The sequence below is a fragment of the Natrix helvetica genome (assembly GCF_964273705.1).
Source record: "Natrix helvetica genome assembly, chromosome: 1".
In the NCBI taxonomy this organism is placed as follows: domain Eukaryota; kingdom Metazoa; phylum Chordata; class Lepidosauria; order Squamata; family Natricidae; genus Natrix; species Natrix helvetica.
The window spans coordinates 136,370,194-136,391,724 of record NC_138548.1 but is presented as its reverse complement, the minus strand read 5'-3'; the positions used below and the strand labels follow the sequence as shown (position 1 = coordinate 136,391,724).

Here is a 21,531-nt window from a genome sequence, read left to right as displayed (position 1 = left end):
TAAAAACAATTAAAATTAAAACATTGCCCTTAAAATAACCAGATGAGAGTATACTACCAGGAGTTCATAGATGTAACATTTATAATTATGAGTGAATTGTGAAAGAGAGCACTACTTGTTGAACAGCCTTAGGCAAGAAGATGTCTCACGTAATCCAATATGGTATAAGTAAGTAACATTCAAAAGAAATGTTGAAGTATTTTCCTAGGTGTAATCTGCTAGTGCATCAATTACTAATAGGAGAAAATAAATAAACATGCTACTCTATTATATTTATTAAAGGGCAATACTATTGCTTTCTATTTAATTCCTTAAACAAGTTGGGAAAATATTATGTTAATGAAGCAAGCAAGGCCATACTCTATACATAGGAAGATTCCAAATACATAGGAAGATGCATAGGAAAATTTTAACAGATGGTAGAGATTCTCAGTCATCCAGATCATGGTTGTCCCAAAGATGCTTTTTTAGGAGGCAACTGGACTTGTTTTTTCTTTTGAAGATGTTTCGCTTCTCATCCAAAAAGCTTCTTCAGCTCTGATAGGATAGTGAGGAATTGAGGAAGTCCAGTTGCCTCCTGAAAAAGCACCTTTGGGCATAGGAAGTTTCCAAATCAAACTGAATTCTTGATAACTTCATGGATAGGTCCATAGGTTGACAACCATGTAGGAGTAATCCCCCTTTTGCTTTTCCACAATTCTTTTTAAATTCCAGTCTAACTTGCAGCCATGATACTTTCTAATCTCCCCCACCCAAATACTAAAAAGGCCTGAATTTTCTTCATTCTGCTCAGCATGCTGGCCACATCACACTTAACCTTCTCGGCTCAATAGCACGGGGTAAGATTCTCCATTAAGAATAGTGAGTCAATGTCTGCTCTATTGTTACTGTTGTTCTTTCCTAAATTCATTTAATCTCATTTCCATATTAATCTGTGGACTTTTAAACCTATTCAAAAATATCTATTTCTGAGTGCAAAATTTAAGAACTTTAAGATCTAAAGGTTAATGTATATCAATTCACAGAGTAGTCTGATAGATAATTCTTCAGCATTGCTAATTCTAACAGCTGATTTCACAACAATCAGCGCTCTTGTCCAGTGTCGGGATGAACTCTGTAAGGTGATCTACAAAAAAAAAAAAAAGATATAACTGACCAATATTAATTTACTTAGTGCTTGCTTCCCAAACCAGTAATTTCTGTAACTTATTTATTTCTAAATTTTGGAAACAGATAAAAATCAAAACTTTTAGAAGTAAGCCAGAGTTTTAAGCAGCTTTCCTGTATGTAAACAGAAAGTGCAGAGTGATCCATTCAGCTCTTGGTACAGGCTGACCTTCCTTAACCAGCAATTTATTTTTACAATCTCAGAACAGAAAGAACTTTAAAATTAGCTTGAAAGATACTTTACAATGTTTAAAATATTCTTGGGAATGTAGATATAGCAGAATGCACAAAGAATTGCCCTTCATGGAGCAACAATAGGTATTACTTTATTTTAGATCGCCGACCTTTCCAAGTAAAAAACATTTTATTTTCTGCATCAAGTGAACACTTTCCCCAAAACAATTTTTTCTACGCAAGGACAAGGGCTGGCGTGAATGTCAGCAAATGTCATTAACAAACAATTGAATTGGAATGTAAGTTTTCTGTCCCTGAGCATTGCTTTCAAATGCAATTCGTGTTATTTTCTTCTTTTTATATATTACAACAGCAGCACATTGCATTTCCTTCCTCTTGACTCTCATTTTTCTCTTATTAACAATCTCCTTCTAAATATTTCCACAAACAGATGCAGCGGTCAAAGCCAAATTCATGTAACAATTGGCTAACATTCAGACCGAGTAACTCCTAGCACATACCTTTCAAAATGGCTATTTACTTTCTTGATAATAGTTATATCCTGCATGCGTAGGACATTTGTGATCCTTCAGATATTGCTAAACCACCATGTGACATATGCTTGCTGGGGCTATTTAGATACAGTGTCATTATGCGCAGTGAGGTTGTGAAGTGTAATGTAATGTAATGTAATGCCTGGGGAATGAGAGGTAGAAATGTGTAAAACAGTTCAAGTTGAACGGTTTTGACCTTGCAATAGATGTTTTGCATGTTCAAAGTTCAAAGAAGAACTAGGATTCAAGACCACTCAGAAATTACAGCTGCTACTAAATGGAGCAGCACAAGTAGTTATAAATAAAACCTTAATAAATAATACTCCTAATGTATTAGCTTCCCTGGCTATCGATGGGCTACTTGATAAAATTCAAGAGGCTGGTGCTCTCTAAGGTATGAAAAAGAACAGAGATGGTATTCAGCAAGTTCTGACCTGTTTTGTAGAACCGGTAGCGGAAATTTTGAGTAGTTCAGAGAACCGGTAAATACCACTTCTGACTGGCCCTGTCCCCATCTATTCTCTGCCTCCCAAGTCCGAGCTGATCGGTAGGGAATGGGTATTTTGCAGCAACCTTCCCCTGGAGTGTGGCGGGAATGGAGATTTTACAGCATCCTTCCCCTGCCATGCCCACCAAGCAGTCGTCCATATGAACGTATGCAGTGCGTGCATGCGTCTTACCCTCCAGTGACACCTCTGCAAGCCTCCGTGATGCTCCAGCTGTTTGGTGGAGCGTCACGCAGGCGCTGTACGTGCTGTGCGTGTGCGCGGAAGCTCCAAAGAGTTTAAAGACAGGTAAAGAGCGTGGGCGGGTGGGCCTTCCAGAGCACTGTACCGGAACAGTACCCAGTGCTCCGGCAAGCACCGGTAGACCGTACCAGGGCGTACCACCTGCAACCCACCACTGCCACGAAGCCACGCTCACCAAGCCACACCATACCCACCAAAACAAGAGGTAATTTTTTTTGAATCCCACCACTGGCAAAGAATATAGATATTGGTAGGCTTCCAATCTACCTATCCACAAAGTTCAATAGGGTTGCTGCTTTGGACCCATCAATTATAAACAGTGTTATCTTATGGAAACCAGGATGTATCCCTCTTGAGTCTCCAAGGCTGCTGGTCTTTAAAACACTTCCCAAACCTGCATCTTCTTCCAGACAATAGAACAGGATGGTATAAACATCTATTATAATTATGTTAATATGTTGTCCCTGGTGTATTGCATTTTATTTTTTTATTGTCTCCTTTTCATATTGTAATTTTTAAACTTTTGCTACCTGCCCAGAGTTGCTTAGCAATGGACAGCAACGTAAATTGAATAAATAAATAAGAATTATGTTTCAGAGTCAGAACAAAACATAACCGCCGTAAATGGTGCCATGGGCATGCTGATTATTCCAACCATGGCAGTTGGGATGAATACTGAGTTGCAATTGAAAAACCCAGTGTTGTTGTTTTGACTAAGACTGTAGAGCAACAGCGTTTGGTCCAGTCATATTCAGAATTCAGAGCACTCAAGCCATTTCAAGAGTATCTGGTTGAAACACAGCCAACTTGAAATGTTTAAGTGAGGTTACTTTGTTTGAAACTCAAAACAAAACTTGTACAAAAGTGTATCCAGTTTTCTTTCCATTTGGAGACTACATCTGGACTTTGGGTTCGAGGACAACCTGTGATAGTAAGTGTCTCGGGGACTTCCCATTTCTTTGGTATCTGCATAGCTGCTGAAGGAAACAGGTTTTCAGGGATTTCCTATAGTGCCAGTAGGGTAAGGCTACTCTCACTTTAGAAAAATGATCCTCTAAAACAGGGCTGTTAAACTCCCGGCCCGCAGGCTGGATGAGTCATGCCCTGGCCACGCCCATGCCCGGTTTAGCAAAGAGGGGGAAATTCCCGATACATCATGTGACGCCGCCCTTAAAAGAAGGGTATCAAAGCACAAAAAATGATTTTAATTTAATAATTAAATTAGATAATTAATTTAATCTAAATAATTAAGATGTTAAGACAAATGATTCATAAATCTTGTGTCTATATTTCAAAGAAGAAAATAAGCTGGGCTCAAAGTAGCAACTCTTATTGAATTTTGTAGACCGGTAGAGATAACTGGAGATCTACAAATATCTAGGTCAGTGGTGGCGAACCCTTTTCCCCTCAAGTGCCAAAAGCGCACATGCGTGCCCACACTTGTATTATGCCCACCTGCGCATGCACACATGACCCCCCCTCGCTGCCTCCTACACAGGCACACATTGCTTTCTTGGAGCTTGGAAAGGGTGAAAACGGCCTCCCCCCCCCAGAAGGCTGGAAACAGTATGTTTCCCAACTTCCAGTAGGCCAGTTTTTTACCTCCTCAGCCTCCAGAGGCTTTCTTTGAGCCTGGAGAGGGCAAAAACTGCTTCCCCCCCCAGAGGCCCTCTGGAATCCTGAAATGGCCTGTTTTCCGACTTCAGGTTGGTCTGTTTTTCACCCTCCCCAGGCTTCAGGAGGCTTTCCTGAAGCCTGGGGAGGGTGAAAACGGCCTCCCACCGCCTCCCAAAAGGCCGAAAATCAGCTGGCCAGCATGCACATGCACGCTGGAGCTGACGTAGGGCAATGCCTTGCGTGCCCTCAGATATGGCTCTGCATGCCACCTGTGGCACGCATACCATAGGTTTGCCATAGGTTCTGTGCCATGCAGGACCTTAAACATCAGCATCTTGAATTGTACCTGGAAGTATTGATATTCTATACCAACCTGGAAGTTGGTATAAATACTATATATATACAGTGTGTGTGTGTGTGTGTGTGTGTGTGTGTGTGTGTGTATGTGTGTGTGTATATATATATATATATATATATATATATATATATATATATATATATATATATATATATATATATATATACATACATACATACATACATACATACACACACACACACACACACACACACACATACATATATATATATATCAGTGGTGGGTTCCTGCTGGATCGCACCGGATCGCGCGCGCTCCCTTTCAGCGCTCCACCTGGCTTGCGCGCTCCCTTTCAGCGCGCAAGCCAGGTGGAGCGCTGAAAGGGAGCGCGCAAGCCAGGTGGAGCGCTGAAAGGGAGCGCGCAAGCCAGGTGGAGCGCTGAAAGGGAGCGTGCGCGATCCGGTGCGATCCGGGAGGAACCCACCACTGATATATATATATATATATATATATATATATAATAGCATAGCAATGTCAGAACTCTTTTGCAACATCCAAACTGGAAATGAACAAACCAAGGAAACCGGTTTATTTAAGCTTGACTACTTATATTTATTACAAAAATGTCACGGATTTTAACCAGTACTTTTGCTTTTAAATATAAATCTACATGTACATCCAATTTTGTATCTAGCTTTTTCCCCAGACATTTTTGATGGAGGATGAAGCTCGTCCATTCTGAAATGTGAGCTGGCTGGCACCTGGGTTATCTGGACCCAACAGCTACCAAACTTCTTATCAGTTTTAGAAAGATAACAGCAAAGGACAGAAAGCAAAATCTTCTAAGAGAGAAGACTTTGAAGAAAATCAAAAGTGTGAAATCAAAGCACAGAGAAAGGAAGGCACTTGAAAGCAAGTACATATGAAAAGAAAAAGAGAACTCATGTGATTTGGGTGGAAAAAGAGAAGCAAAATTCATTTTTGAGCTCAGGCTTTTTGTAGAGATACGCAGGACAGAATATAAAGAGCAACACTTCAGCTGCAGGTTAGGAATGATGTTCCTCAGGCACCAAATAAACCATAAAGATACATTTCCAAAAAAGACACTGGTAATTGTTGCCTGTTACTGAGAGGCAGGGTAGCTGGCAAGCTTGATACTGAGCTTGCTGTGTCAAAAGCGATTGCCTTTTCATGAAGAGACAAAGAAGCAAGGCAATTGGACAAGAGAGGTCTCAAGTGTCTTCTCTACCATATTCTCAAAAGAGGATTTTATGGCAACCTTTTCATTCTGCACAACCTCTGCCAGTCAGGCTATATTATCTTTAGATAATGAGTTACACTAGGACAGCATAAAATCTCCTTTCTGAACCAGAAGCCCATTTTACACATCAGAACAAAAGATGCAGTATTTTGAATAACTAAGACCAAAAGAAAGTCATCTGATGCAGTTTGCTTTTTTTCCAAGTCTACCACAAATTCCAGAAGTAAAATTATCATTTTTTAAAAAACCAGGATCTTTAACATAAGTATGGCTACACGAAGGACATGGGGATGGCAGTTACATGAACCTTGCTTAGATGAAGCCTGACCGATGTCTTTTAAACTTGAGCATCACTCTATTTTACCATTTTAGGTCAATGGTCAAAGTATGGTCCACATAGCTTTTAAGCTGGCAATATCTAGAAGCAAGATATTGAATAATGGATCACACACGCCAAGCATAGGATTGGATATAAATTCATAAAGCACATATACATATGCAATAACATCCATCTTTTAATTTGTAATTAATCTATTGGAACATCCAGTTCAGTATTGATTCCAAAGGCATGAATGTGGAATATTATACAACTTTCATGATTTGTCTATCCACCTTCTGGTAAAAAAGTATAGCACATCCATATTAAAATGGAAATAAAACTCATTATTTATGCCATTATTACACGCATTCAGTCAGTCATTCAATTTGTACCACTGCCCTTCTCACCTAAGTGACTCTCGGATCACAAAGTTTACAATGTATTAACATTACCTCTTGTTTTTCCACTTCTCTTGCTTTTCTCCACCAAAACAGATAATAATTAAACACGAAATAGAATAGACAGTTGTAATTAAAGCATAAAAGCAAATAAATAGTTAGGCAGTAAGCAACAACCATCAGCAAAAACCTATTTGAACAAAAGCTGGTTGAGAGAAAAACCTATTTACTTGCTGCAAGGAGAACAATTAAGATGAACCTTCCCAGCCTTTTTTTATCTCCAATTTCAGAACTTCAATGGAAACCGCAAATGACCTCTGAGGAATAAAGAAGGCCACTGCTGAGAGTCTTAAAATTCAGGCAGGCTGAGAGAGAAAGAATATAATCTTTCAAATAACCTGCTCAAAAGTCATGTGAGTTTTATAAATCATAACCCACACTTTGAATTATGTCTGGAAACTGCTTTCCCTTCTTACTCACACTATAATTAAAGGTGCAAGCATTTGATCATCTTCTGTATTTGATCACCCAACAATGGGAATAATGTGTCTTTAAGACATTTTGGTTTTTGTTTAAGAATCAGCATTTCCTTGCTTTTTCATCTTTATTATCTTACCCCACTGGAATCCTGTCATCTCTCTTCTGACTTGACTTCTTGATACTTACCGCTTATTTTTTGATTGTATTATTTCTAATTTTCAAGCATTCAAAACAGAAGGAAGTTTATCTTACAGATACAATGTGAGAGTGTGGTGCAGTTTTCAATATGTTGCTATTCTGTTATTAAACTATAGCCCAACCAGTTTATTTTAATTTAGCATTGAAAACAAATGTGAGGTTTGCAGAAATTCTAATTAATTTTAGCTACATGTAGAACCATATGTCATGATGCTAAATTATAGAGAAATACAAAAGTCATTGCACAAGTTTAAAACAACTCATTATTTTAAATCCAACAACCAAGAAATTGCAGATAGATAATCATTCAATGTCTGTTTAGGAAGATATCTTATATTAAGCCAGATTCTATCCTTGTACCCCATTTTCATTGACAATGGGGCAGATAACCAAGAGATCAGCTAGATGCTTTGGATGACAGTTGCCATATATATTGCTTTTGACCAAGCTTGGACTAATGGGAGTTGAAATACAAAAAGTAACTTGAGTTCCACAAACAGGATTTTTGTTTGAATCATAAGTAGAGATGGTAAAAATTGAACATCAGACCCTATTCATTTAATTCATATCCATCTTTTCATGAAGAAATTGTTCTCAAGGAGGCGAGGAATCAAGGAAAATAAATTATAAACAGAGTTGAAAATGTATTAAAATATACCAGTACAACATATCTTAAAAGGTACCCTTGGGATTCTACTTGTTAAAACATTATTTAAATCCAATCAATAGGTGACTGTTTTCCAATATCTTGAAAAACTCGGAAACAAAACAAAACTAATTTTTGCTAGTATTAATTAAACTTCAGAATGAAAATGAAAACACTGTGAACTTACCTGAAACAAAGGCCACCTTTTCCTTTAGTATGGGAAGGACATCAGCAGCTTTCAAGCCATCATTGCGGAAAGATCCTACAAAAAAATGAAGGGAAAAAGAAAAGAGCAATATTCAGTTAAAAGATATTCCACCTTTTGACCTTATTTCATCTACCAAATCAATAGAAAGTGAATTTCTACACTTTGGGATTGAAAAGATGTGATGACCTAAAAAATTTGACCCACTGCAATTTTCTTCTAAAGAAAAACCTATCATTTTATCCATGAAGCATTCTGCATGATCAGACTACAGTAGGAAATTAGTGGTGGTTTTTTTTTTCATTTTCCATCCTACTGTTATAGTATCTTAGGCTGAAATATAAGCAATAGAGAGTAAAAATGCCTCCAGTTGAAGACTGATTCCTGGTGATTGTATCCATGCAATTTTATTGCCAGGAAATGGCAGATCATTCTTCTCTACGTTTTTTTAAAAAAAATATCACTCAAAGCTACAACTCTGATGATATCCCATTCAAGGTTAATCTTCTTTAACTTCTAGAATCAGTAAAAGACAGTTAAGGTATTGTCCATCTGCTGAAGTAGCATGTTGGCAACGTCATTAAAAAAATTAAAACAATTTCAAAAATACAAAAAATATATATTAAAGTTAATTGCGGTCCCTAGAACTTTTCCAATTGCATGCTTTTATTTCAACACATCTGAAATTCCAAATTTGAGAATCAGAGGGATAAATCTTAAACCTGCGCATACATCCCTGAAAATGCATAATATTTAATATGCATATTCTGCAGAAATTACGTTGGATGTGCAAGGAAGCAGGGAATAAACAAAGGCAAGAGTTCTATATAGGAAGACTGTTAAAAATACAACTCTCTTTCTTTCTGGTAAACATCTGAACTTCATTCCCCAAACAGCTTCTCTGCACCATATATCACCTAGTTTCAAAGTGTTCCCACTGCAGTAGAGGTAGTCCTCAACTTACAACCACAACTGAGCTCAAAATTTCTGTGGTTAAGTGAGACATTTGTTAAGTGAGTTTTACCTCATTTTACGACCTTTCTTGCCTGAGTTGTTAACTGAATCACCACAGTTAGTATAAGTTAGTAATTTGATTGTTAAATGAATCTGGTTTCCCCGTTGACTTTGCTTGTCAGAAGGTCACAAAAGGGGATCACATGTCCTTAGGATACAGCAACGGCCGTAAATATGAACCAGTTGCCAAGGATCTGAATTTTGATCACAGGATCATGGGGATGCCATGAAGGTTGCAACTGCGAAAAATGGTGTTGCCGTTGTAATTTTGAACAGTCACTAAATGAACTGTTGTAAGTCGAGGACTACCTGTACAAGTAGATCCTTGCATAAATGCTACAAATAAGAACTATGGTTTATGATTTTTTACATTTCAAACACGATCATCAAAGGAAAGTAAAATGCCATATGGTAGTTACTACTGATTGGGCCTTGGCAGCTTCCTCTTCATTCATTCTTCAATAGACTAATAAATCATCACTTTATCCTCCCTAGAAACCCAACGAAGTTCAGACTTCCTGTCTTTCCCAAACAAGAAGCCTGTCTGCTTTCTGCCAAGGTGCATGAGTCATTTCTAGGCTGGCTTGAGGCAGCTCAGCTGTTGGTTACGAGTAGAGGGAGGACAAAATTTTGGTTGCCATGGTACAGTGAAGAGTGAATGCAATTCACGTTCCCCTCACACAATATAATAACTATTCAGTTGAAATTCCACCTACACCATCAGGACAACAACAGTTATGGCAGACAAAGGAACCTATAATTTGCTAGCACTAAAGCCAAGCAATGCTAAGCAGAAGATACGCCACTGGATGAGAAGCCATTTTGTGTTCACTGTAATGAAGTCTTTCCCTCTAAAGAGTTTTCCCAACAGTAGCTAACCTGTGCTCTTTTTCTGTTTCTAAAGAGAAGTGGTTAGAATGATGATTTATTACTGAAGGCCAGCAGAGAAGAAGAAAACAATCACATTCTTCTCAAGTATGCTTGTGCTACCTTTATGCAACTTCTTTTAAAAAATGATACATTTTCCCACAATTTTTAAAGCTGTGTACAGATAGTTCTCAACTTACAACATTTCATTTAGTGGCTGTTCAACGTTACACGAAAAAAGTGAGTTATGACCATTATTCACACTTACGACTATTGCAGCGTCCCTATGGTCAGATGCTTGGCAACTAATTCATACTTATGACAAGTTGTAGTGTCTCAGGATCATTTGATCACCTTTTGAGACCTTCTGACAAGCAAAGTCAATGGGGAAGCCAGATTCACTTAACAACCATGTTACTAACTTAACAACTGCCGTGATTCACTTAACAACTGTGACAAGAAAAGTTGTAAAATGGAGCAAAACTCGCTTAACAAATGTCTCACTTAGCAACAGAAATTTTGGGCTCAGTTGTGGACATAAGTCGAGGATTACTTGTAAAAGTAGATACAAAGCTACAACCTAGATGCAACCGCTAACTCTGCAGTGGCAAATTGCATCCGAATTCATACTGAATTTGTCAAATTGCCTTGAGTATCTGAAACATCCATAATTGTGGTTTTTATGTTAAACCCCTGCATTTCCCCCCGTTTCTTAATTATTACACAGTATCACTTAGAGCTCTAAAAGATGGCCTCTTAACACCAATTCTTTGAGATTTCTTTTTTTCTTTTTTAAAGCCAATTGCTAGGAAAAACCATTATGGATAAATATACCCATCCAAAGGGCATCAGCAAACTAATGTGATTCATTTATGGAGTTCACTGAGTAAATGGAGCAATATTAAAAATAATAATTTCATACAACTATTGTATCAACCCCAATTTTCCTCTTTGTGGCCCCTTGTCGTTGCAATGTTGTGGGACTGGATTCAAAATAATGACCATTCCAATGGATAAACATGAATATATGGGTCCAGGGTATCAGAGAAGACATTTCTCCCCAATGGGACAATCCTACCCCACTCATGCCGGCAGAAGAAACTTGCAACAAATCCCATTCACTAAGAAATTGAAACAGGCAGTGTCAAGGAGAAGAGCCTTTTCTGCTGGGGCTCCATCCTTGTGGAACACTCTGCCACTGGAGGTAAGAACTGCCCCCTCCCTTTTGGCCTTCTGGAAGGGTATCAAAACCTGAGTTTGCTGGCTGGCCTGGGACCCCAAGGGAGTTGCTCACTGCTGGAGGTAGCTGACAGGATAAGAAGACCTCATCCTCACCCTGTTCATCTCCTAGCTCACTTAGTTTCTGGTTTTAGTACAGTTTTTTAAAAATATTTAAATATTTTTTAAATATTCTAAGTTTTCAATGTTTTAATATTTTAATCTTTTTTTTACTTGTTTTATAACTTGTAAGTGCCCAGAGTCACCTTGTGGGGGAGATGAATGGCATAAAATTTTAAATTATATTTAGTTTATATAATTTATCAATCATCTTTGGCACACGCATGAATTTCAGGTTGCTCTCTTATCTTTTAATAGAGCTGCTCTCATGTCTTGAGCAAGAACTCAGTTCAAGATTAGCCTGATAGACAGAGAAGTGATGGGAAAAGACCAATCGACTTAAACTCTAGACATTGTGTTGTTTTCAAAGGCAGAAAGTTGGAAGTGGAAATCCATGAAAGCATAATACATAATATATAACATAATATATACCAAACATCATGCCTTAAAGACAAAGTCAGGCCCTGTAGACAATGCGCTGTATTATATAAATTATATATATAATTATATTGTATAAATTATTTTAAATATTCAAATTGGTTGCCATTTTTTCTGAACGCCTCCTTCCTTATTTGACGCATGACCTTTGAACATTCTTAAGTATAGCACCATTTTCTCTGGGGAAAAAATAATTAATAAAACCTATTGTGTTTAGCCTATAGGTCTGACTTTTTTGGGATATATCCTATATAATTCATGTTTTCTTTATATCAAACAGCTGGATGGTACTGAGGCAGGACATAAAATGGGGCAGGACATAAAGTGAGGCAGGACATAAAAGACAGCTATAAAAGATTGCTTTTAGATGGGTAGAAGAACAAGGAAATGGCAAATGCCAAACCTCAAGTTCACACCTGCCTCAAGTTCGGACAGAGGATTCAAGCTTAGAGTTAACCACAAACGTACTGATGGAAACGTAAGACGCTTTTTGCAAGACATCTGTGACCTCGAGCCACGAGAGGGGGGCAAGATATTTAGCTTCTTTAGCATTGTAACAGGGGGCTATGAATCATGTAACCAATCAACGCTAATGTTACATTTCTGTGTTTTGCTGCTTTTGAAGAATATATAAGCACTTGTTTCTCCATAAGGGGGTGTTCAAATGTTGCTTTGGCTATATTGCTCTGAACCTTTGCGCAAATAAAAACAACTTCTTTCGATTCCAAGGTCAGAGTCTCGTAATTTTCTACAACAGTACCAGTGGTGGGTTCCTACCGGCATTCCTAGCCTGCGCGCCCCACACGCATGCTGCATATGCGTGCACACTTGAAAGATACTAGTACGAAAAGCAAGGAAAACATCGCTGGCCATAGGGGGCGAACAACTGTCCCCCGTGGAGCGGGCGCGCAACTTGGGTGTCCTCCTCGATGCCCGGCTGTCAATGGAGGACCATGTGGCAGCCGTGGCAAGGGGGGCGTTCCACCAGGTCCGCCTGGTGCGCCAATTGCACCCCCTACTGGACCGGAGTGCCCTGCGCACGGTCACTCATGCGCTGGTGACGTCTCGCCTGGACTACTGCAATGCCCTCTACATGGGGCTTCCCTTGGGACGCATCCGGAGACTGCAGCTAGTTCAGAACGCAGCCGCGCGGGTTATTATGGGAAGTACACGTTACTCCCACGTAACACCTCTCCTGCGCGAGCTGCACTGGCTACCTGTGGCCTTTCGGGTGCGTTTCAAGGTATTGATCACCATCTTTAAAGCGCTCCATGGCATAGGACCTAGTTATCTGCAGGATCGCATCCTACCACACACGTCCCTGCGACCTATCCGCTCACACAGGGAGGGGCTCCTCCTGGTGCCGTCTGCTAGGCAATGCCAGCGGGCGACGCCTAGGAGTAGATCCTTCTCTGTGATGGGCCCAACCCTCTGGAATGACCTCCCCCCAGACATTCGAACTACCACCGACCTCCGTTCCTTCCGGCAAAAGTTAAAGACTCACCTATTTCAATCAGCTGGCCTGGCACTTTCTTAGTTTTACCTCCCGGGGATTTATTTTATTTTAATTGGGTTTGGGGTTTTAATTGTGATGTTTTTAGGATTAGAATATATTTATTTCTTAGTACAGCCTATCTCCCCCTCCAAATGTATCTTAAATGTATTTTATTATTATGACCGATTTTATTTGTATTGACTGTACACCGCCCCGAGTCCCTTTCTGGGAGAGGGGCGGTCTAAAAATCTAAGAAATAAATAAATAAATAATAAATAAATAAATAAATAAATAAATAAACAGCTGAGGAGCAGCAATTCAATTGGCCGCCCCTGATCAGCTGGGCTTCAGAAACTGAAATAAAGGTAGGTATAACCGAGGGTCGGGTGAGCGGGCCCACTTTCAAAGCAAGAGAGAAACGGTTCACTCTCTGCTTGACGGCAGAGCTACCAGTTTGGGAGAACTGGTGCGAACAGGTAGAAACCCACCACTGGATGGTATCCTTTAAAAACTCTTTCAAACATACTACAGTTTGCCACATGAGGAAATAGCAAAATGGTTAGATACCAAAGAGTTTCTTTCCTCTAAACCTTTAATGTTAAGCTCTTGGAGGATGGGCAATTTCCATGGGCAGTCACTAAAGAAATATTCCTCAGCTGTCAGAATGCATTCTGCTTTTGTTACTAAGGAAGGAAAGTTTAAATCAGTAATACGAGCGTATAACCAAATGTGACCACTGAAATCACAACAAAGGAAATAGTTTGGTAAAGATTCTTGGCTTCATTTTTGGATTTGCAAATATGAACGTGCATAACATTTTACATCACAGTATCTCCATATGTTGGCCAGCTGTTTCTAATCCCATTATTTCCTGTACAGCAATTTCATTTCAAACAAGATACAGTGTGTCAGCCTCTGTTTCGCTATTTGCTTTCAGCTGCCATTGAAACGGGGGGGGGGGGGGGGGGGCTGGTATTTGGGAGGGGAAGTTTTTGTACAGGAGAGATTGTAAAAAGGGAGTTTTGGTCTCACTGTCTACTGTGCATGTTGGAGATTAGTGCTTGGTATCAGTCAAGGCCAACCATCCTGCATACCAACCTGATGATGCTCCTTGAAGATGGAACTCACATGACACCTAAGGGATTTACAGATTGGACAGTGAGGGTTACCAGGTGGAAGGGGTTTGGTCACATATTGGTATGTATGATTTCGCGCACTTTTGCCTCAGATCTTGCTTTACTTAGCTGCTATCTTTTCATAACCAGTAAAAGTACTCTTAATTCTGCAAAATGGAATTAAGTGGTTTCCTTCTTGGTTGCTGAGGTAAGTTGCCTGCCAAGTACTGCATACATGCATATGTTTTGGACAGGTAGAACCAACAATACATTCCCCACCTACCTTTCCTGCCCTTGCTTATCTTCAGCAAGGATTTTGCAGGGGATAAGCTGCCCTTGCTCACGAATAAATCAGACAAATTACTTTCATTGTCAGATGCTAAAATCCAGCCTTTTATACAGACCACATGATGGAACCACAATCCATCTTGCTCTCTGTCTCTCTTAGCCCTCTTAAAAATATTTTTAAATATTAATGAACTTAATTTCACCTGGCTATTCTATGCACACATTTCTTCAGTGTATACCTTTTGTAGCTTTCCCTGTCATTGCATCAGCACATTCAAACTACCTTAACCCTCTCCTTACCTTGAGTGGAAAACCTGCCTTGTCATTCTGGTAAGAAAGCCAGTTTTAATCTGAGTGTGGCATTTCATTAATTTATCATTCGAACTATGGAGGAACAAAAGGGAAGGGTATTATGTATTAAAGCGCAGCTTGCCTTGTCTAAGGATGACAGTTTAGCAGCTTTAGCTGAACGAATTCATGAAAAATGACAAAATGGAGAGTAAAGAATTTGCATGGTTAAAAATGAGGTAAAGAAATACCAGAACACAAACTGTTGCATCAATTGTAAAACTGTCAGAGTCTCAGGATTCCTTATTTAATAGTGCAATTAGAAAGGAAGAATCACCTAGTGTCCTACTTTCCATCTGTATTCTGCTACTGTTATACACAAAAAAGAATTCAAGTTGGAATAATGAAAGCTCTCTTCCTTTGTCCATGCTAATTAACCTGAGTATTGTTTCCAGAGGTTCTGGAAAATTGTGCAATTTTTATATACTGTACATATATAAATAATAATAATTTATTAGATTTCATATAGCTGCCTATTCCAAATGTAAGCAATTTTAAAAATATTTTTATTGAATAAATTTTTAACAAAGTAAAAAAAAAACTAACAAAAAATCAAAAAGTTACCTGCCTTCCCTCCCCCCCCCCTACAATTTTCCATCAGTTTGATGTTTTCTGATGTTCAATAAACAAACATATTTGCTAATGACTTAGTGGCATGTGTCCTTGTTCAAATTTGCATGCAAGGATTCACTGGGTCAGTACTGGGTCCCTACTAAAGTGGAAATTATCGCAGGGATTTTCAATATGGCAGCAACACAACTAAGCAAGTTGTGCAGTCAACTCATCCCCCCTTGTTCATCCTTCTCCCCTGCTTTGGAAGGACAGACCTAAATATTATAACTGCATTCGGTTTGTCCTCAAGTGGAAGTTCAATAGGACGAAATCAAGTCTGAGGCTAGAGATTGATTAGCAGCTGCTATATCTTTTCTTTTTTTGGTCCTTGCCTATCTTCATGAAACACCTTTGCCAGTGGTTATATTACTTAATTAGTACTTAGATTTATATACTGCTTCACAATGATTTACAGCCCTCTCTAAATGATTTACAGAGTCAGCATATTGCCCCAACATTTTACCGACTTTGGGAGGGTGGAAGGCTGAATCAACTTTGAGCCAGTGTGAATCGAACTATTGACATTCAGCAGAATTAGTCTGCAATACTGCATTCTAACTACTGTGCCATCAGGGCACTTTTCATTAGCCTTGATGTTGCATGATATAAACTAACAAAATAGGCTTTATTCACAGTGCACCAGGCTCAAAAAGTAATTTGGGAGTTCATAATTTATTTTAGATCCGTTTTTTCTCTACAAGAGACCAGCAGAGCATAAATCATATTTTTGTCTTCCTACAGTCATTCTGTCTCAAAATCCTCCAGTTGATGGTAGATAGGAACCTGGACCTATCCAGTCCAACACTAAAATCTTGTGTAAGCTTTATGTATTTTCTTCTTCTCCACTTACATCCACAACTCCCTTCTGTTCTTTCATTGTCTTAGCTATAATTCTAACATCTCAATTTAGCTTAGAAATCGAGCCAGGGTTCCTTTTGTTTCTCATAGATTTTTTTTAATTACTCCTCCAGCAAAAACACATTTGATTACTCTGATAAATTTTATTTCCAGAGTCAGCCTTTGCTCCTTTCTTAGATTCATTTCTTGGTTGCCAGAGTTATTTTTACTCCTTTGATTGTCAGTTCATTTTTGCACCCCTTTTGCTATTTGGCAAGTAACAAACATATCCTCTGAATCTCTAGCACTTAAAGTAATGAATTGTGCTAAATAAGGGTGTTGTGTTTTAGAATTTTAACTGAAATTATGGTTATTTCCTATTTTAAAGTTTATTTTTAGTCAAATGGTTGAGATATGGAATCTCCCAAATATCTTGGCCTCCATTAGACCTTGCATTATCATCAAAACACATTGTTTAATACAATAGCAGAGTTGAAAGGGACCTTGGAGGTCTTCTAGTCCAAACCCCTATACCATTCCAGACAAATGGCTATCCAACATCTTCTTAAAGACTTCCAGTGTTGGGGCATTCACAACTTCTGGAGGCAAGATGTTCCACTGATTAATTGTTCTAACTGTCAGGAAGTTTCTCCTCAGTTTTAAGTTGCTTCTCTCCTTGATTAGTTTCCACCCATTGCTTCTTGTTCTACCCTCAGGTGCCTTGGAAAACAGTTTGACTCCCTCTTCTTTGTGGCAACCCCTGAGATATTGGAACACTGCTATCATGCCTCCCCTAGTCCTTCTTTCTATTAAACTAGACATACCCAGTTCCTGCAACCATTCTTCATATGTTTTAGTCTCCAGTTCCCTAATCATCTTTGTTGCTCTTCTCTGCATTCTTTCTAGCATCTCCACATCTTTTCTACATCGTGGTGACCAAAACTGATTGCAGGATTCAAAGTGTGGCCTTACCAAGGCTTTATAAAGTGGTATTAACACTTCACGTGATCTTGATTCTATCCCTCTGTTTATGTAGCCTAGAACTGTGTTGGCTTTTTTGGCAGCTGCTGCACACTGCTGGCTCATATTTAAATGGTTGTTCACTAGGACTCCAAGATCCCTCTCACAGTTACTACTGTTGAAGAAGGTACCACCTACACTGTACCTGTGCATTTCGTTTTTCTTGCCTAAATGTAGAACCTTACTTTTTTCACCATTGAATTTCACTTTATTAGATAGTGCCCAATGTTCAAGTTTGTCAAGATCCTTCTGTATCTTTAGCCTGTCTTCTGGAGTGTTGCCGTAGCTGGATTTTTCTGGGCAAACAGTTTGAAACAGTTTGGGATATTTAGTATCACATACATTTTGGCATTAAAACCATGATTCTTTTTCCAATTATCTACAAAGCAAATCTAACTAAGCCTTTAGAGCCCTTCTTTCTCTGGAACCACTACATTACTCTTTTTTAATGTCTTCTATTTTTTTCCCTCTATTAAATCCACCCCATGCTGCTCATTTTTAATAGCAACCAAGCTCCTCTTAATCTGTGTAGCTAATCTGTAGCATCATCTCCCTTTCCATATTGATAAGCATTACATTTCTTTTCTGTCTTTAGGATATTGTATTTTTCAGCAAAATGCCAGTCCGCACCTTAAGAAGTGACAACAGCAATCGCACTATTTTCTCATCATTTGTTATTGAGTGTGCAAGATCAATATTAATCACTTTAAACTACAATATTTCCCTGAGATAATATTTTCCCAGCGTTTGCAAATGAAACAGCTTGTTGAGCAAATTGTTCACAACAACTTTGGTGAATTCTGATTTATTATTATTCCCCAAATTAGGAATCAGAGGTACTGGTAGTTTCATGGGAATGGAGCTTTGCGCATGAGCAGAGTGCCTGCTGCTAGCACAAGTGCAGCTATGCACACGCATGTCCACATTCACCTGCTGCTTTTGTGGCCCATTGCAAATGGCCCATGGCCCAATAGTGGACCAGAGCCTTGAAGTTGGGGACGCCTGGTCTATTTGATTTGGTACGAGTTTGTTGTGCTAAGAGAAAATAAATCATGTAATCCCTTACCTGCCAAGTGAAATGACACAAGCCACAGAACTGGCATATATTTCTGCTGTTCATGCAACCTAGCTTTAAATAAGCAATGGCCTGCACACAAAACCAGAATTTCCCACAGACAGTATTCTGAAATTTCATTGTCTTTTTTCTTGGAATCTCTCTCTCTCTTTTAACTGTGCTGTCTCACAGATATATATTTAAGCTGTTTTCTTACTGACAGGAAACTTTATCTCTCAATCGGAACAGAGGAGAATTTACAGTGAGGAGGTGCAGCAAATACATGCATCATACAGGCTTCGCTCTGAACTAGTTTCCTAGATGAATTTTAAAACCATGGCAACCAAACAAACCATTGGCTAATCCCGCTGTGCCATAACTCCAAATCAAACCATGTGTTGCATTTAAGACAAAGATTACATTCACTTTATACCTAAAATATATTGTCAAATAAAAAAGATTGATGCTATTTAGTGTGTATTCCTTAGAATCTTTCCAAAACTAATATTGTCTCCCGGCTTGCCTATCCTCTCCTTACTTTATTAATTATACACCACTTGCTGTAACCTTTTCCCTATTTGGATAGTGTAAGGGGTGTCAAATTCGTGACTCATCACATGAGTATCGCGATTCCCCCCCTCAATCTCCTAAACCGGGGTGGGCATGACGCTTCTGAGACCTGGGCCACAGGTTTGACACTGGTTTAAGTTTCTGAAGACCTCAAGATCTTTGCCAAATCTGGTCCCAGGGTCAGCATTTTGTGCCCCCTAAATAAAAAAAACCTCGGTAGCTTATCTCTGACACTTCCTGCTTTGTGGATCTTTATCCAGCAGAAGCCTTTATAGAAAGAAACGCATCCATCTCCTCTCCTGATTTTTTACTTTTCTGAAAGGTCTTGTTGGCATGACTGCCAAAGAAGTTTTTCTTCGCGTGAAATGTTTGGTAGTGATGAGACTGACAGGCTGTGAACGTACAGATATCAACAGTATTGATGTTTAAGCCAAAGAAATGAGCTTGTTAATAGAATTAATCTTTCTTATAACCCCGACCTCTCAGAGGGACACTACCTACTATTTGTGGTCAGGAAGTATCACATGTTAGAATCACTCCTGACACTTGTTTGTTGATTAAATTACATACTGCATAGTCTGGACAAGTCTTGTTTGGTCTTTTTGTTTTTCCCAGAGAGCGCTTGGAGCTACAAAAACGATATTGCTTTGTAAGATGTCACAAATGAAAACATGTGGACTGTTGACATTCCTATTCTTCAGAGTACAGTACTGTTTATGGCAGCTATGGACCCTTTACAATGTGTGGATTTAAACTCCAAGAATATCTGAGCCGGTTAGACTGATGACATGCAGAAACCATAGCAATAAACCTTGTCCCCTTTGACACCTTATAGATTTTAACTCTCAGAATTTCTGAGCCAACCATTCGGGACCATGCTGGCTCAGGAATTCTGGGAATTGAAGTCCACAGATTGTAAAAGGGCCATGGTTGCTCACCCCTGGTTTATGGTTATAGTTATTTGCATGTTTCTGAAAATTGTATCTTTGTCTTGTCTTATTTGGTTCTATTTACTTTGTTTTTCATTGTTTTAAAAATACACAGACATGCAGATAAAAGAAAATATAGTTACCTACAATCTGTTTCTATCAGCATCTGTGACCATCTTAATTTATTTGCCTGCGCTTGAAGTTCTGACATTCACCTATCCACTGAGATCTATGCTTCTGTAAAACCCCAAGAGGAGAGTAAGCAACAGCAAATCATACTAGCAACATTATAGTAGGACAAAAAAAAATCCAGAGACTGACTTACCAGGGAGATGAATTCCCAAATTAGCAACTAATCAAGATAAATAGTAACATAGATCTCAAGAGAGTAAAAGTTACTTGAACGATTGGAAGGTTACTGTTGTTTTTCTCTGAAATATGCACCAGAATTAACAGCAGGTTACACTGCACAACTAAAACAGCTTTAAGCTTCTGTGAATCTGTAATAGGGATAGTGATAATAGCGTGGCTCACTATCAAACATTGATCTCTCTCTTTTTTAAAAGCTACTAGTTATCAATGTGAAAATTTTGTTTAATCAGGAACTTCCAACTAGCTTTTTGACCCGTTCCCAAGCCCGAAGCCTTTTTTCACTTGCATTAATAATGCTTCACACATGTGGGAACATTTTTTTCCCCTGCCCTGATTCCAGGATATTGCATTCATTTCATTCCCAGGTCACCAATGAGATGTCTTTAAGCAGCCTTTAGCTCTACTTTGTTAACGTGATCTTCCTTATTTGGCACAAGTCACAGGCAATCTGTTAGACTTTATTACCCATTACCTCAAGGGAAGTCAGGTGTGTGGGAACAGAGACCAAAAAAAGTAAGATGGGACTGGAAATGGAGACAACAAACTTCATGCTGGAATCTTTTTCGGGATGAATAGCACTACGACTGTTATGGAGAAAGGCTTAGCAAGTTGTAAAACAACCAGAAAGGAATCCATTGATTCAGTCAACTAATTCCAAAGATGGATTTAGCCCTAGGAACACATAGATGAAGCTAATTCCTACCAGTCAGCAATGCAAAAGGGCTAACAAAATTCACCCAATTGATCTGTTTCACTTGCTTAACTTTCCAGGAATGCGAGACAGACTAAGCTCCAATCACTCAATCCCTACCTCCTGCCCACCCAGCAGTTAGAAAGCAGACAATGTTGCAAGTAGATAAATGGGTACCACTTTGGTGGGGAAAAAACCTAGCTGCATTCGTGTGGGCAGAGAGCCGAAGCCGGAGCTAAATGCAAGGCACTGCAAAACAAGGCGAGGCGAGACCGGCAGAGGAGTCTGGAAGAGCTAGCAATCTGAGCACCACAAGCTAATTGGTGTAAAGCTAGTTTGATCCCTGCGGTGCACCCAGTGGCAGATGATGGCTCACTGATGCCCTAAGAACCTAAGAAATCTTGATGCCCCACTCCTTTGTACATACTGTACAAATCTTCATTGTTTTTTTTTCTT

At 39.1% G+C, this 21,531-nt stretch overlaps 1 protein-coding gene across 6 annotated transcripts in view; it reads right to left on the bottom strand.

Annotated features, from left to right (window-relative positions):
• Positions 1–21,531, bottom strand: part of KALRN (kalirin RhoGEF kinase) — a 563,540-nt gene that overhangs the window by 291,121 nt on the left and 250,888 nt on the right. For all 6 annotated transcript variants that reach the window (XM_081965421.1, XM_081965415.1, XM_081965417.1 and 3 more), the window contains exon 2: positions 8,070–8,144. In XM_081965421.1, the coding sequence (XP_081821547.1) occupies positions 8,070–8,144 (75 nt within the window). The remainder of the gene's footprint in view (positions 1–8,069; positions 8,145–21,531) is intronic.